This window comes from Jaculus jaculus, chromosome 1, assembly GCF_020740685.1.
Source record: "Jaculus jaculus isolate mJacJac1 chromosome 1, mJacJac1.mat.Y.cur, whole genome shotgun sequence".
Classification (NCBI taxonomy): domain Eukaryota; kingdom Metazoa; phylum Chordata; class Mammalia; order Rodentia; family Dipodidae; genus Jaculus; species Jaculus jaculus.
This window is the reverse complement of record NC_059102.1, coordinates 314,353,449-314,368,338: the sequence shown is the minus strand read 5'-3', so window position 1 is coordinate 314,368,338 and position 14,890 is coordinate 314,353,449. Positions and strand designations below refer to the sequence as shown.

Below are 14,890 nucleotides of genomic sequence, written 5' to 3'. Positions count from 1 at the left end.
ACTTGTATGTAAGTCTGACAGACCTGGCATTCTGGTGTTGGACTGTGTGTGTGTGAGAGAGAGAGAGAGAGTCCTGGCCTTCTGGTATTGGACTTGTGCGTGTGTGAGTGAGAGAGACCTGGCATTCTGGTGTTGGACCTGTATGTGGGGGTGTGAGACCTGGCATTCTGGTATTGGACTTGTGCGTGTGTGAGTGTGAGAGACCTGACATTCTGGTGTTGTATTTGTGCACATGTGAGTGTGAGAGACCTGGTATTCTGGTGTTGGACTTGTGCGTGTGTGAGTGAGAGAGACCTGGCCTTCTGGTATTGGACTTGTGCGTGTGTGAGTGTGAGAGACCTGGCATTCTGGTGTTGGACCTGTGTGTGTGTGGGGGCAGTGAGAGACCTAGAATTCTGGACTAGGGCTCAGTACATGTTTCTTCCAGTGCTTCACCGCTCATCCATTATTCATATCAGCACTTGCACAGACTCACATTAGAGAGTGAACTCCAGATTAGACGCTTCACATTGTTTTGAAAGCTTCCATATGTTGAGTAGCCTGTTAACATGTTGGGATGTGTTCCTTAGGACATCTGTTGAACAGGCGGGCTGTGATGACGAAGGTGAAGGGTTTCCCCTTAGCAGGATTTTCACCAGTTGTGCTCTTGTTATCCCAAGGAGGAACACATTAACCATGTGAGTGCTCTGCACTTTTCTGCCATCCTATCTTATCCACATAGGGGTTGGTTTTACTATCATTTCAGCTAATAAGGATTTTAAAATCTGAATTTGCTTTGACATAAGAACTTAAGCCTCTTGATACAAGTATAATTTGTGTTCTGCTGATACAAGACTTTCTTTAACAAGAAAGAAGATTCATTTTAAAAAGTTGTAAGCTGGGTATGGGGGCACACACTTTTTGTTCCAGCACTTAGAAGGCAGAACTAGGAGGATCACCTTGAGTTCAGGGCCACCCTGAGACTACATAGTGAATTCCAGGTCAGCCTGGGCCAGAGTGAGACCCTACCTTGAAAAATAATAGCTAATAAGTCTTTCTTATTGGCCCAACATATTCAAGGGCTGTGGATACAATAACAAGGTGCTGGGGATCAAATCTCATAATCTCAGCACTAGGGAGGTAGAGGCAGGGGAATCAAAATTTTTAGGGTCATCCTTGGCTGCAGAACAATCTCAAGGCCAGCTTGGAATAATATGAGACCTTATCTCAAAACAAGCAGACAAAAGAAAAATAAACACTTTGCTTAAAATCTCTCATTTATTCACTATAAATAAATAAAAACATTGTGGCTCTAAGTAAATCTTTTTGCTTGAAATTGAATAAAGTAGAAGTAGACATATAAAGATAATATGTTAGTTGGTTTAGTAGTAATCAATATAAGATAATACCAGAATATATATCTCAGTTACAGAGAGAACAGTAAAGCACAGTGGAAAGAACATAGAAATCGTTCATATGCACCTTACAGGTCATTGAGGTGGGCTTTTAAATTTATTTCTTTATTTGAGAGAGGCAGATAGAGACAGAGTGAGACTCTACCCCCCCCACACACACACACCTGTATTAATGATAAATAGTGCAGCTTTTCTTTGGTTAGGCAATAGGAAATGGAATTCATTACAGGCTGGAGAGATCATTCAGTGGTTAAGGCACTTGCCTGCAGAACCTACTGGCTGGGGTTCAGTTCCCCAGTGCCCATGTAAAGGTAAATGAACAAAGTGGCACATGCATCTAAAATTCATTTGCAGTGACTAGAGGCCCTGGCTTGACCATTCATTTCCTCCCTACCTCTCTTCTTCTGTCTCTCTCTGCTTATAAAGAAATAAAAATATTTAAAATGCACAACTTCAGCCCCCTCAAACTTTCCATATTAGCTTTTTTTTTTCAGGAGATTGGAGAATTTGTGAGTCTGAAATGTATCCTTAATTATTTCTATTGTAAAATTACTTGCTGCTATCTCCATCTTTACTTCTTGTGTAGTCTCGTTGACTGTAAGATACTTAGTTGCTATTTTATTAAGACCTTTTTTTTTCCCCCAAGGTAGAGTCTTGCTCTAGCTCAGGCTGACCTGGAATTTACTATGTAGTCTCAGGGTGGCCTCAAACTCATGGCAAACTCTCCTACCTCTGCCTCCCGAGTGCTTTGATTAAAGGCATGCACCACCACACCCAGCTTATTGAGACATCTTATTGTTATAGTGCAGACTGACCTCAGACTCACCATACATCCCAGGCTGGCCTTGAACTTTTAGTCCTCTTGCCTCGGCTTCCCAAGAACTTGGATTACTGCAGTGTACCATCATGCTAGCTTTATTATAAGGTTAAATGTTTTCTGAAAGATACCTAATCAGTATAAGACTGAATATTAATACTTAGTTTGCATTTTAAGATTGATACCAGATATTTAGATGAAATCTTTTTTAGAACAGTAGTTGACCAAACTTAACAAAATTTTCATTTATTTATTTCCTTAACCTTAACTGGGATGCCAGCTGGCAGTAATGCTCAGCTTCTAGGGTCTCAAAGGGTTAGTGCTGCCGTTGTGCTAACCCAAGGTCCTCGGTGAAAATGTGCTCACTAAACTCGATACATTATTGCGATAATTAGGGGTAAATTTTTAAGGAAATTTGAGGGACATGGTATTTTTTTTTTCTTATTCTGTAGTTTGAAGATCAGTCTTTCGTAAAATTTGATCTAGAGGCATTGTAGTCTTCCCTATTTTATTGTTTGAAACCAAGATCGAAAGTACCTTGGAAATAATGGTGGGGGAGATTGCCTTGGAAAGAAAATGTTCACTGTCTGTATAGAAGGTTGGAGGAATAATCAGGCACTGAGGGTCATATAAGGAGAGATATTAGAAATATAAATGAGGCTGGGCATGGTGGTATACACTTTTAATCCCAGCACTTGGGAGGCCAAGGTAGGAGGATCACCATGAGTTCAAGGCCACCCTGAGAATACAGAGTCAATTCTGGGTCAGACTGAGATAGAGCAAAACCCTATATCAAAAATCACACAAACAAATAAATAAAAGAAAGGAAAAGAAAAGAAATATAAATGAAGCGAGACTCTTTTCTTCCCCTTTCAGCACTATGAAATAGTCAGATAGAGCTGGGAATGTAGTGCAGAGGTGAAACATCTGCTTAGTATTCATAAAGCCCTGGGTTTGATTCCTTTGATGAGAGAGAGAGAGAAGGAGGAGGAGGAAGAGGAAAAGGGAAAAGAAAAGGGAGGGAGGGACAGACAGCTAGAGTGCTATGTCCCTGTGCCTCACTTCCTCCCTGACATATTGTCTACATACCCATGTGGACTGCTTCTAGTTTTTAACTGGAGGTTCAGATTTTTTTTTTTTAATTTATTTATTTGAGAGCGACAGATACAGAGAGATAGAGGGAGAGAGAGAATGGGCGCGCCAGGGCTTCCAGCCTCTGCAAACGAACTCCAGACGCGTGCGCCCCCTTGTGCATCTGGCTAACGTGGGACCTGGGGAACGGAGCCTCGAACCGGGGTCCTTAGGCTTCACAGGCAAGCGCTTAACCGCTAAGCCATCTCTCCAGCCCCCAGACTTTTTTTTTTTGCTTCAACACACATTTCTCCCTTTTTCCAACAAAACTAAAAGTAAATATGTGCATGTGTTTGCACACACACTTAATTTTTTTCTTTAACTATTTATGTTATCTTTCTCAGGAAATTTTATTCCATTTTCTGTAGCTGCATACCTTCTCCTGCCCTCCTGTGGTTTGCCTGTGTAGAATGCAACTCCATCCTCTGGGACTTCAGTCCCTACTAGTGCTAGGCAAAGAGATGAACATCTTATAAACACTATATCTGACAAACTTAAATGGTTAAGCTCATTACATGCCTAGTGTTTAATTTTTTTCTTTAACCTTTTTTGGTTTTTCAAGGCAGTGTTTCACTCTGGTCCAGGCTGACCTGGAATTCACTATGTAGTCTCAGGGTGGCCTTGAACTCATGGCGATCCTCCTACCTCTGCCTCCTGAGTGCTGGGATTAAAGGCGTGCACCACCACACCCAGCTCTTTAACATTTTTTAACATTGCTACAGTGTTGGCTCAAATGATGACTAACAGCAGTTTCAGGGGTCTCAGTGTATTTCCTAAGTCACACTGCCCTGTCTTTGAACTGTGATTAGCTCACATTACTGAACAAAGTAAGATGATATACTGGGTCAAAGATTTCCTGGTCCTATACTTGTACTAAGTACATAACCAATATTTTGTTGATGAGTTTCTCTAGGGGGATAAAAAGCCCTTTCCCTGCGGCTGTCATCAAGAGAGAAGAAGGATTTAGGAACTGTCTTATTCTTGGGAAAGTATTTATAAGAAACTAAAATTAATTTTGGTTTGTAAGAAAGAAAGGTCTGTATAAATGTTAACTTGAAGCTTTCCAAATTACTGATAAAAATACATACTCCAAAGTGGCATTTTATATGGTTCAACTCAATACTTTTTGAGTGTAAATGAATGATGTGCAACAGGGCAAGCTAGGGGAGCTTTCTTACCAAGTTTGATGTCAGAACCATATCGTTAACTTAAAGCAGAACTTGAGTTTGGCCTTATTAGGATTTTCAGCTAATTTTTCCTCTGGTGATCTTGCCAGCATTATCAGGTCTGTATTACACGTCAACATTTTCCTCTTGTCAGAATATAAATATTGGCTCATTCTTGGGCCATCTGTTGCACAGTAATAGCTCTGATTTATGCTTCCTTTGCCAGGCACATATCATTAGTGCTGATGTAACTTTTCTCTTTCCTTTCATTGGTCTGTAGTTTTATTGCGTACTTTAATAGTACTACAGTCATAGTGCTCATTTATCCTAACTGCTTCTTGTTTGGGGATGAGTAATATACTTTGCTTAATTTTTAATGTGGTGAGAAGTTGCACATCATAGGCAGATTAATAGGCTTTAAATGATTACATTCCACTTAATTTTACTACATCTAATTTCTTATAAGTTTTATTTTCAGGATATTTTACTATGTGTGTCTGTATATTTTAATGATTCCAAGTTCTCTAATTGACATTGCTATACTGAATGAACACTTTGATTTCTAGTCAACAATCTGTATAAGTACAAGAAAACAATATTAGGTCCAATTGTGAATTTAATAACTTTGAAAAGCCCACTTCTAATTAATGCTTTAGCCCTCTTATTTTTGAGGTTTGACATGCTCTTCAATTTGTCTGGCAGTTTGAAAGACAGTAAGGTAAAGGAGGTATAATGATAGTGGAAAACAAAGTTTTCTGAAGTAGGAAATTGGGTGAGAGAAAATTATATCTGTTTTTAACAGTTAATATTTGAAAAACAACTCTATCTCAGGCATCCAGTGGATATAGGCCAAATACAAACTATTCCAAGGCTATTGTTGTTAGCTTTGGCTTGATATGCAAAACACTTTGATTAGTGGAGAGTGTTGTTGGTATTGTTGCAAATGAAAGCTGTTCAATGTCACTTTTGCAGCCTATTGCAGACTGAGTCTCCTGACATTAGATAGTGAGTGCATTCCTTTCTATCCAAGGTAGGCTCCCATCTGAGCAGAGCTTTTTAATATAAAAAGTTATCCATGTTAGAGACTAATAGACATTAGTTAACAAAAACTGGTTTGAAAAGGGATTTTTTTTAAAGATATGTATTTCATTTAACTATATAAATGCGCATTTTACTTGTCAAATTTTTTCTAGATTTTTTTTTTGTGTGTGTGGTGGTGTTTTTGTTTTTAGAGATAGGATCTTACTTCAGCCAAGACTGACCCAGAATTCACTATGTAGTCTCAGGCTGTCCTCGAACTCACAGTGATCCTCTTACCTCTTCCTCCTGAGTCTTTGGATTAAAGGTGTGCACTAACAGTCAGTCTAATTTTAAAATTTATTTATTTTATTTTTAAAGAGAGACAAAGAGAAAGAGTGATATGAGGAAGAGAATGGGCATGCCAGGGCCTGTAGCCACTGCAAATGAACTCCAGCTGCATGAGCAACCTTGTACATATGTCTTACTTGGGTACTGGGGAATCGAACCTGGGCCCTTATGCTTCAAAGGCAAGCACCTTAACCCCCTAAGCCATTTCTCCAAACCTACCTGCCAGTTTTTTTTTTAATTTTTTATTTATTTATTTGAGAGCGACAGACACAGAGAGAAAGACAGATAGAGGGAGAGAGAGAGAATGGGCGCGCCAGGGCTTCCAGCCACTGCAAACGAACTCCAGACGTGTGCGCCCCCTTGTGCATCTGGCTAACGTGGGACCTGGGGAACTAAGCCTTGAACCGGGGTCCTTAGGCTTCACAGGCAAGCGCTTAACCACTAAGCCATCTCTCCAGCCCCAGTTTTTTAATGTATGTAGGAACAGTGCCTTTTTTTGAGACTAAAGCCACAGTTTAGAGTTTCATATCCTTCCATAAATCATACAGTCCAACAACCATAATTTCCAGTGTCACTTTCACTTATGATAAGAATTTATAAATATTCATTAAGAAATCTAAGTGCAGTTAGGTTGCAGTGAGAGAGAGAGAAAAAAAAGTCAACCTGCTTGTTTGTAACAAGTCTTGTCTTTCTTTTCACCTGCTTTATCAGTGTCTATAATATTAAATCCATAGAAACAAATACAACTAGGAAAATTAATTTTGGAATAAAGTGATTTTAGAATAAAGTGAAAATGATTGTGTGGATTTAGTAGGTTATGGGCACTGGTCCAAGCTTGCAGAGGGCATGGGAAGGGCCATTTAATTTAGCAAGTCATTTTCTACTCTGTGTCATTATATAGAATCAGCATTTGAGAGCTCTCATAAGGACTGGAATGGTATTGTAGATTATCATCATAAACTTTGGCTAAGCAAAATATTGTCCTTTTCTTTATTATTATTATGTTTTATTTTGTTTTCCTTGGTTTTTTGAGGTAGGGTCTCACTGTAGCCCAGGCTGACCTAGAATTCAGTATGTAGTCTCAGGGTGGCCTTGAACTCATGGTGATCCTCCTACCTTTGCCTCCCGAGTGCTGGGATCAAAGGCATCTGCCACCATGCCTGGCTCTGAGAAGCACTTTAAATTGTATTTAAATTATAAGCTGCATCACATGCAAGGCTCCAGATCCCATTACTAACATTGAGGGGGTGGGCATCAAGCATGGTGGCACACACCTGGAATTCCAGCACTCCTGAGGCAGGATGTTTGCAAGTTCAAGGAAAGTCTGGACTGCATAGCACATTCCAGTGCAGCTTTGGCTAAATAGTGAGTCTGTGACTCAAAAACAAACACAAAGTGGGCTCTTCCTCAGTGTTTACACCTTTAATTATGAAAGACAAGGTAAGTTAGCTATAATAATTAGCATGCATGCAAGACGTGACTCTTCTTTATATAAACAATAGCAGAATTTTTGTTTACAGCTACGAAAGTACTTTGACATTTAATGAGGCACTGTGTTCAGAATATCATGTTTAAGACAGCTTTTAGATCTTAGCAAGACTTACCATTAACTATGAACCCACCCATAACCTCTCACCAGTGGAATCTCTGTTTTACAGTAACCTTAATTTGGGACTTAAAAATTTTGAGGGTTGTATTCCCATTCAATTTAGAGAATGAAGCAATATTTTAATTATAGGAATTGAGCTATTTATAATCTTCATAGCAGAAAGATGAGCAAATTGTGTTTTTTCTTGGTTATAATGTTATCTAACTCTCAGAAATATGTGATCTTTGTGTCTAACAATGCAGCTTAAAAAACAAGACAGAAAGAGAACAAGAGTGTGGACATGGTGGCTCACACACGTAATCACTTTGGGAGGCCACAGTAGGATCACTGTGAGTTTGGAGCCACCTGGAACTACATAGTGAGTCATAGGTCAATCTGGGCTTTAAAGTGAGACCCTCCCTCAAGAAGACAGAGAGGGAGAGGGTCAGACTCTCCTGTGCTACCATACTGGAATTCTAACTGTCCTTCACTCTTCCTCCCCTACTTAAAAAATTGTTCTCATGGAGATGTTGTCTTGAATTACACAAAGCACGGGCAGTTACTGGAAATGTTTTCTGGATAGCTTCCTTCACGTACATCAATTTTCATTTGTCTATCACAATCTAGGTTTTGTTCTTCGCTTTGCTGGAATTGCATGTTGTAGCCACAGTGACTTAGAACTAAGTTGCATTGAATTTTTACCACTCAGCTCTGTCAGATCCTACATTGTGAGGAGCTCTTCTGTGTAGTAAGTTTGTTGAATGAATGATCGAACATTGAACACAGGAACAAAAAACAACCAAACAGGGCCAACATAGGTTCACCTTTATCTGCTTATCATGCTCTGTTAGATGAAAATGCTCTCATACCTTCTTTTTCTGTGACATTATGTTTTTTGCTACGAAAGAGCTATTGAAAATAGTAGTTAATTTCAAAGTCATAAGTTGTTTATGATAAGCTTTAGAATGCCTACAGGTGATGTAATTACATTCTCCAAGACACTTCTACGCCTCTCTATTCTATAGCCAAATTCTGCTTGGCTCATTTTTACTTTTATTAAGTGTAGCTGGAGACCTGGAACCTTAGGTGCTCTGATTCACTTACTAATTATCAGAAGTTAGCCAGGTTTCTTTTAGAAATAAATAATTGTGCTAGACACGTTTAATTCTCTAGTCTTCTACTTAGACTGTGCTTTTAAGGGAAAAAGCCATATGTTTCTATTGTGTGTTCCTATTACAAATAAGTGTCTTATGCTGTGGCCACGTCAAAAGAAGAGACTAAACTGGCAAGGCCCTATGCCCAACTTAAATCTTTTCAAATATTGATAATTGGGAGAATTTTGGAGGAATATAAAGGTTTTTCTCCTTTTAAAAAAAATTTGAGCCGGGCGTGGTGGTGCACGCCTTTAATCCCAGCACTAGGGAGGCATGAGTTCAAGGCCACACTGAGACTACATAGTAAATTCCAGGTCAGCCTGGATCAGAGTGAGGCCCTACCTTGAAAAACCAAAAAACAAAGTTTGAGAATGGCTATTTAGTGAGTACCTACTTTGGTATCCTGTAATATGTAATCTAACCTCATCATTTTTAGTACTGGAAACAGACCTAACAGGTTGAATAGTCTTGTCTAGATCATAGTGGGAGAACTACAATTAAAACCCCTTGTCCTGGGCTGGAGAGATGGCTAAGCGGTTAAGCGCTTGCCTGTGAAGCCTAAGGACCCCAGTTTGAGGCTGAATTCCCCAGGTCCCACGTTAGCCAGATGCACAAGGGGGCGCACGCGTCTGGAGTTCATTTGCAGTGGCTGAAAGCCCTGGCGCACCCACTCTCTCTCTCTCCCTCTGTCTTTCTCTCTGTGTCTGTCGCTCTCAAATAAATAAATAAAAAATGAACAAAAAATATTAAAAAAAAACACCCTTGTCCTGACTGCTTTTTAGTGCCCTGTAGTATGGCATCAGAGCCAGCAACATTCAAAACTACTGCAGAGCACTGGCAGTGGTGGACGCCTAGTAAGTGTGGATAGCAGTCATGGTCTTCAGGTGATTCATAGTCAGTTTTTCTAAGCAAAGCTCATTTAAAAATATTCTATCTTTTTTTTTTTTTTCAAGGTAGGGTCTCACTTTAGGCTGGCCTTGACTCACAGTGATCATCCTACCTCAGCTTCAGTCAGTGTTGGGTGTGCCACCATGTCTAGCTCAAAAACTCATTTTTCATGGCCCTAATGACATGTTGGTTTCTTAAAAATTTTAAGTTTGGTGTGCTTAGGACTAGCCAAATGTTAATTATAACAGATTTTTAATTTAATTTTTTAATTTGTTAATTTCAGGATCACCTACTGCTACCAGCTACCACCCATAACAAGACCACAAGACCAAAAATGTCCATTGTATTACCAGCAATAAACATAAATGGTAAGTTTAAATTGATTTCTTAATAACATAAGATTCTTATGATTAAGATTCTCTGGATTAATGGAAAGACATTTGAAGTGTCCACTTGTGCAAGTATATATACTTAAAATTTTGGAAATTTTTCCCATGATTTTTACAAAATATTATTTTTAATTCCATTATTCTATTTTTAAAACTACTATATTTTAAAAGTAAAAATCAGCAGTTTTTACTTGCAAAATTGGGGAAACCAGCATACTGCTGATGAGAACCTTTCTAGTCATACCTGCAACATACAAAGTCCTTGCCGTGTTCTAACAGTAATTATAAATTATGGTTTTGGAATTCAGTGAAGTTTCCTGTTTTACCTAAATGTTGATATGATTCTAGATCAAGCTATATACCCTATTTATGTATAATCTAGAATATTGACGAGCTTGATATTAATTAGTATCACTAGCATTGACCTACATACTTGTATTGGCTATTAAGCAAAAGTAATATTTGATACTCTAGAATATTCACAGATGTAGAGGCATAGTGTGTCTGCTTAGTTTTAGAAAGGAAAATAAGTACAAAAAACACTATACTATAAAACAGATTCCCCATAAGTTATATATAAAGTACTAAGAAATTTATTGGAGCTAGGCAGGGTGGTGCACACCTTTAATCCCAGCACTTGGGAGGCAGAGGTAGGAGGATCACTGTGAGTTTGAGGCCACCCTGAGACTACATAGTGAGTTCCAGGTCAGCCTGGGCTACAGAGAGACTACCCTGAAAAACAAAATAAATAATAAAATTTATTGGAGAGATTATTTCCTGCTTAGTTCACCATTAAGAGGGGAAATAACTCCCAGCTGTATGTCATAGATGAGCACAGTCTGTGCTATTGAACAGTAACTTTTTCTTACATATCACATGAGAACTTCTGGTAAGTTTTCCATCTAGTGATCAGAACTTCAGAGTACATAAGGGGGAAATGAAAAGTCCTTTTGACCAGCTTACAGTTCAGCCAGTCCATATCCTGATTGATGATCATGATCAAACCATCAAATACCACAATGAAACAGAACACTGGTTTGGGGTATCTTATAGATAAATTTCAATTAAAATAAGAATATATATATATATATATGTATATATATATGAAATCATACATGAAAAGAATTTCATGAGCTGCATACAGCCTAGTTGAAATACTTTAGAGACAACTTGTGCATATAAAATATAAATGGTATTCTTGTTAAAGCATGAGAGGTTACAGTACTTCATTTTACAGATATTCAGAACAAATTTAAAAGAAAAAAAAAAACAAAAGTATGATATTGGAAACTTTTCTTTTGTGAAAGGCATACCTCTACAGTTTTCATGGAATAGTCATAGTACTACCTAAATTTCACCAAAGTAGAGCTGACTTAATTTTCTTCCTGTGTTTTTGGGTTCTTATGTAAGAGAATGCCTGGTTTTATTTTATAATAATGAGTTGCCCATGTATATAGCAAGCCAAAAACAATAAGATGCTGTTTGAGTCTGTTTATCTTGGCCAGGGAATTAATTTTTAAAGATGAGTCTTTCATAGATTTGGAAAATACAATCATTAGAGGATCATTTCCTTTTTAATCTGTTCCAGATTCTTTGTAAATAAGTTCTATTTTTCCCTTTTTTAAGATACAGTGAACTACTTGAAAAATTAAGATTTAAATTCAAGAGCTATTGGTGGAAAATATACCATGTGTTAAGAACTATGTATATATCCTCAGCTCTTCTTTGATCATTCCCTTCATATCCCTGCTCTAAGGCTAATCCTTAGATTAGACTCTGCTTTTTCTCCCTTCTCTCACAAACCTCAGAGCCTGAAGGGAGGTAGGTATAATATATATGCAGATTATATTCTGTCATCCCCTTGCCCTGGTCTCATTTCCCTGGGGTCCTCCTCAGTGGGGTTATAGGATTCACTGTGGAATCATGAAGGCCTCAGTCAGTTGCTATGAGGTAATGGGGGGCATGCCTCAGGGTATTCCTATCCACTCTGAGGCTCTTACAAGGTGGCTAGAATGTTTTATTAACTTCTCCAACTTCCAAATTATCTTTCCTTTCTTCTTTAGTCTTCTGGCATCTTTAAAGTGTGTGATGTGGGAATTTACTTCTCTAACCCTTCTTTGTTGCTGTCAGCTACCCACCGTCACTAGTGACTTTCCAGCACTGCTTCTGTCCTCTCTCTGTACAACCTCAGCATGTGTGGAGGGGTCATGCAGTGTTCCAGCCTTTAAAAAAACTTATTTATTTATTTATTTATTTTGAGAGAGAGAGAGAGAGAATGAGAATGGGTGTGCCAGGGCCTCTAGCCATTGCAAATGAACTCCAGATGCATGGTCCCCCTTATGCATCTGGCTTACATGGGTACTGGGGAATCGAACCTGAGTCCTTTGGCTTTGCAGGCAGGCGCCTTAACCGCTAAGCCATCTCTCCAGCCCTCCAGGCTTTTTGGATTCAATCATCCTTCATTTTGTGCTACCTCAGCCTCTCACCCACATGGTTGTAATCTGACCTTATCATCATCACTGCTGGCACTCCTTCTGAACTCTCCTCCAGAGTCAGTCTCCATTCTCTGACCATGACTTAGTCTCTTACTTTAATATCCATCCTTACAGCTCACCAGTCCTTTGACTTTCCTACCACCTCTTCTGAATCTGTCACATACATAATGAACATACATTGTGTCTTACCTCTCCTAAATTCCACAGTTCCATACTATCACCACTCCCTGGCTTCTTTCTTTTTTTTTTTAAATATATTTTTTTAATTTTTTTATTTATTTGAGAGCGACAGACACAGAGAGAAAGACAGATAGAGGGAGGGAGAGAGAATGGGCGTGCCAGGGCTTCCAGCCACTGCAAACGAACTCCAGACGCGTGCGCCTCCTTTGTGCATCTGGCTAACGTGGGACCTGGGGAACCGAGCCTCGAACCAGGGTCCTTAGGCTTCACAGGCAAGCGCTTAACCGCTAACCTGGCTTCTTTCTTAAGTAAAACCTCAGCCTGTTTAAATCCAACTATTCTTTTTCTGCCTGCCTTCAAGTATCTGAAGTAGCTACAAAATAGTATCCTATCAAGACAAGTAGATTCACTGTAAATGCTTAACCATAATTTCAAAGAGATATTCAGTGATGCTAGTCCTTGTTAATGAGTTCACTGTCCTTCTCTCTGAAACAAGAATTTCTCAGCTTTATTACACAAATTTCCTTCAGCTCTTTTCCCCAGCCCCTCAGTTAATGAACTCACCAAGAACTTCACTGGGGAAAAAAAAAAAAAAAACAAACAAACAGATGCTATCATGCAAGAGCTACAGGATGTTTCCACTACTGCCTACCCAATTGCATGAACACCCACAAACTCTGCCTTCCCTCTTGCTGTACTGAAAGGGAAATTCTAAATATTACAGTAGGGCAGGATCCATCATGGCAGACAAAACATGGCAGGGATATGAAACTGGCATCACATCAGCATGGAGGAAGTAGAGAGTGATTAATGCTGCTGCTATCTAGACTAGGACCTCAACCCGTGGGATGATACTACCCACAATTAAGGTGGGTCTTCTTAACTTCATAATTTCTCATAGAAGTTAACCTAATCTACATGATCTCTCATAGGTTATTCTAAGTCTTGTCAAGTTGTCAGTCAGTATGAACCATCACTGTTTAATACTCCCTTTGCTATAGGGAGACTCCTTGGCTTCACATCCCACTTTTCCAGTAGCCTTCATTGTGAAAATGCTGAGGACCATCTCTTCCTATCTCTACTTCCTCGTCTTACATTGTCATCTCTGTCCACTCTTTTTTTTTTTTCCTAAGCAGAGAATGAGAAGAGAGACAGAGAGCAAATGGGCATGCAAGGGCCTCTAACCACTGCAAATGAACTCCAGATGCATTTGCCCCTTATGCATCTGGCTTACATGGGTTCTGGGGAATTGAACCTGGGTCCTTTGGCTTCATAGGCAAATGCCTTAACTGCTAAGCCATATCTCCAGCCCACTTCTGTCCACTCTTGCCAAGCATTTGTTCTTTCCACTCCACTAAAATGCTTTGGCAAGAGTTGTAAACTATCAATATCACACTGAAATTAAAGATCATAGCTTTGTTTTTATCTTTCCTGACCTGTCAACAGTATTTGACACAGCTGGATGTTCCCCCTTCATTTTTTTAGTCTCTCAATTTTGTTAAAAAAATATTTTTTATTTATTTGAGAGAGAGAGTATGTCAGGACCTCTTGTGGCTGCAAAGAAACTTCTGACACATGTGCCACTTTATGCAACTGGCTTTACATGCATAGAGCCTTTAACCACCCAGCCCTACTCTCCCAATTCTTATTTTTTTTTAAATATTTTATTTTTATTTTATTTATTTGTTTGAGAGAGACAGACACAGAGAGAAAGACAGGTCGAGGGAGAGAGAGAGAATGGGCGCGCCAGGGCTTCCAGCCTCTGCAAACGAGCTCCGGACGCCTGTGCTCCCTTGTGCATCTGGCTAACGTGGGACCTGGGGAACCGAGCCTCGAACCGGGGTCCTTAGGCTTCACAGGCAAGCGCTTAACCGCTAAGCCATCTCTCCAGCCCCCCAATTCTTATTTTTATGGATTTCAAATATATAGCAAAGTCAAAAAATGACTAAAGTAAACATTTAATTAAGTTTTACCAGTTGCAAATGTCGTTTACATTTCTTTATCCACATTCCCATTTTTTAAAAATTCATTTGCAAGCAGAGAGAGGCAGACAGAGACAGAGAGAATGAGCACACCAGGGCCTCTAACCACTGCAAATAAGCTCCAGATGCATGTGCCACTTTGTGCATCTGGTTTTACATGGATACTGGAAAATCGAACTGTGCTCCTTAGGTTTTGTAAGCAAGCACTTTAACTGCTAAGTTCTCATTCCATGCTCCACATTCTCATTTTTAACATTTGAGAGTAATTGCAGATGACCTGATGCTTTCTTTCTGCAGATATACAAATGATCATTATAGAACACTTTAAAAAGTCTAAC

The 14,890-nt window shown here is 39.2% G+C and overlaps 1 protein-coding gene across 1 annotated transcript in view; it reads left to right on the top strand.

The window, feature by feature from the left end:
* Atf6 (activating transcription factor 6) overlaps positions 1–14,890 on the top strand; it is a 238,157-nt gene that overhangs the window by 171,778 nt on the left and 51,489 nt on the right. Inside the window, exon 15 of the mRNA XM_045151444.1 lies at positions 9,790–9,874. Coding sequence (XP_045007379.1) covers positions 9,790–9,874 — 85 coding nt within the window. The remainder of the gene's footprint in view (positions 1–9,789; positions 9,875–14,890) is intronic.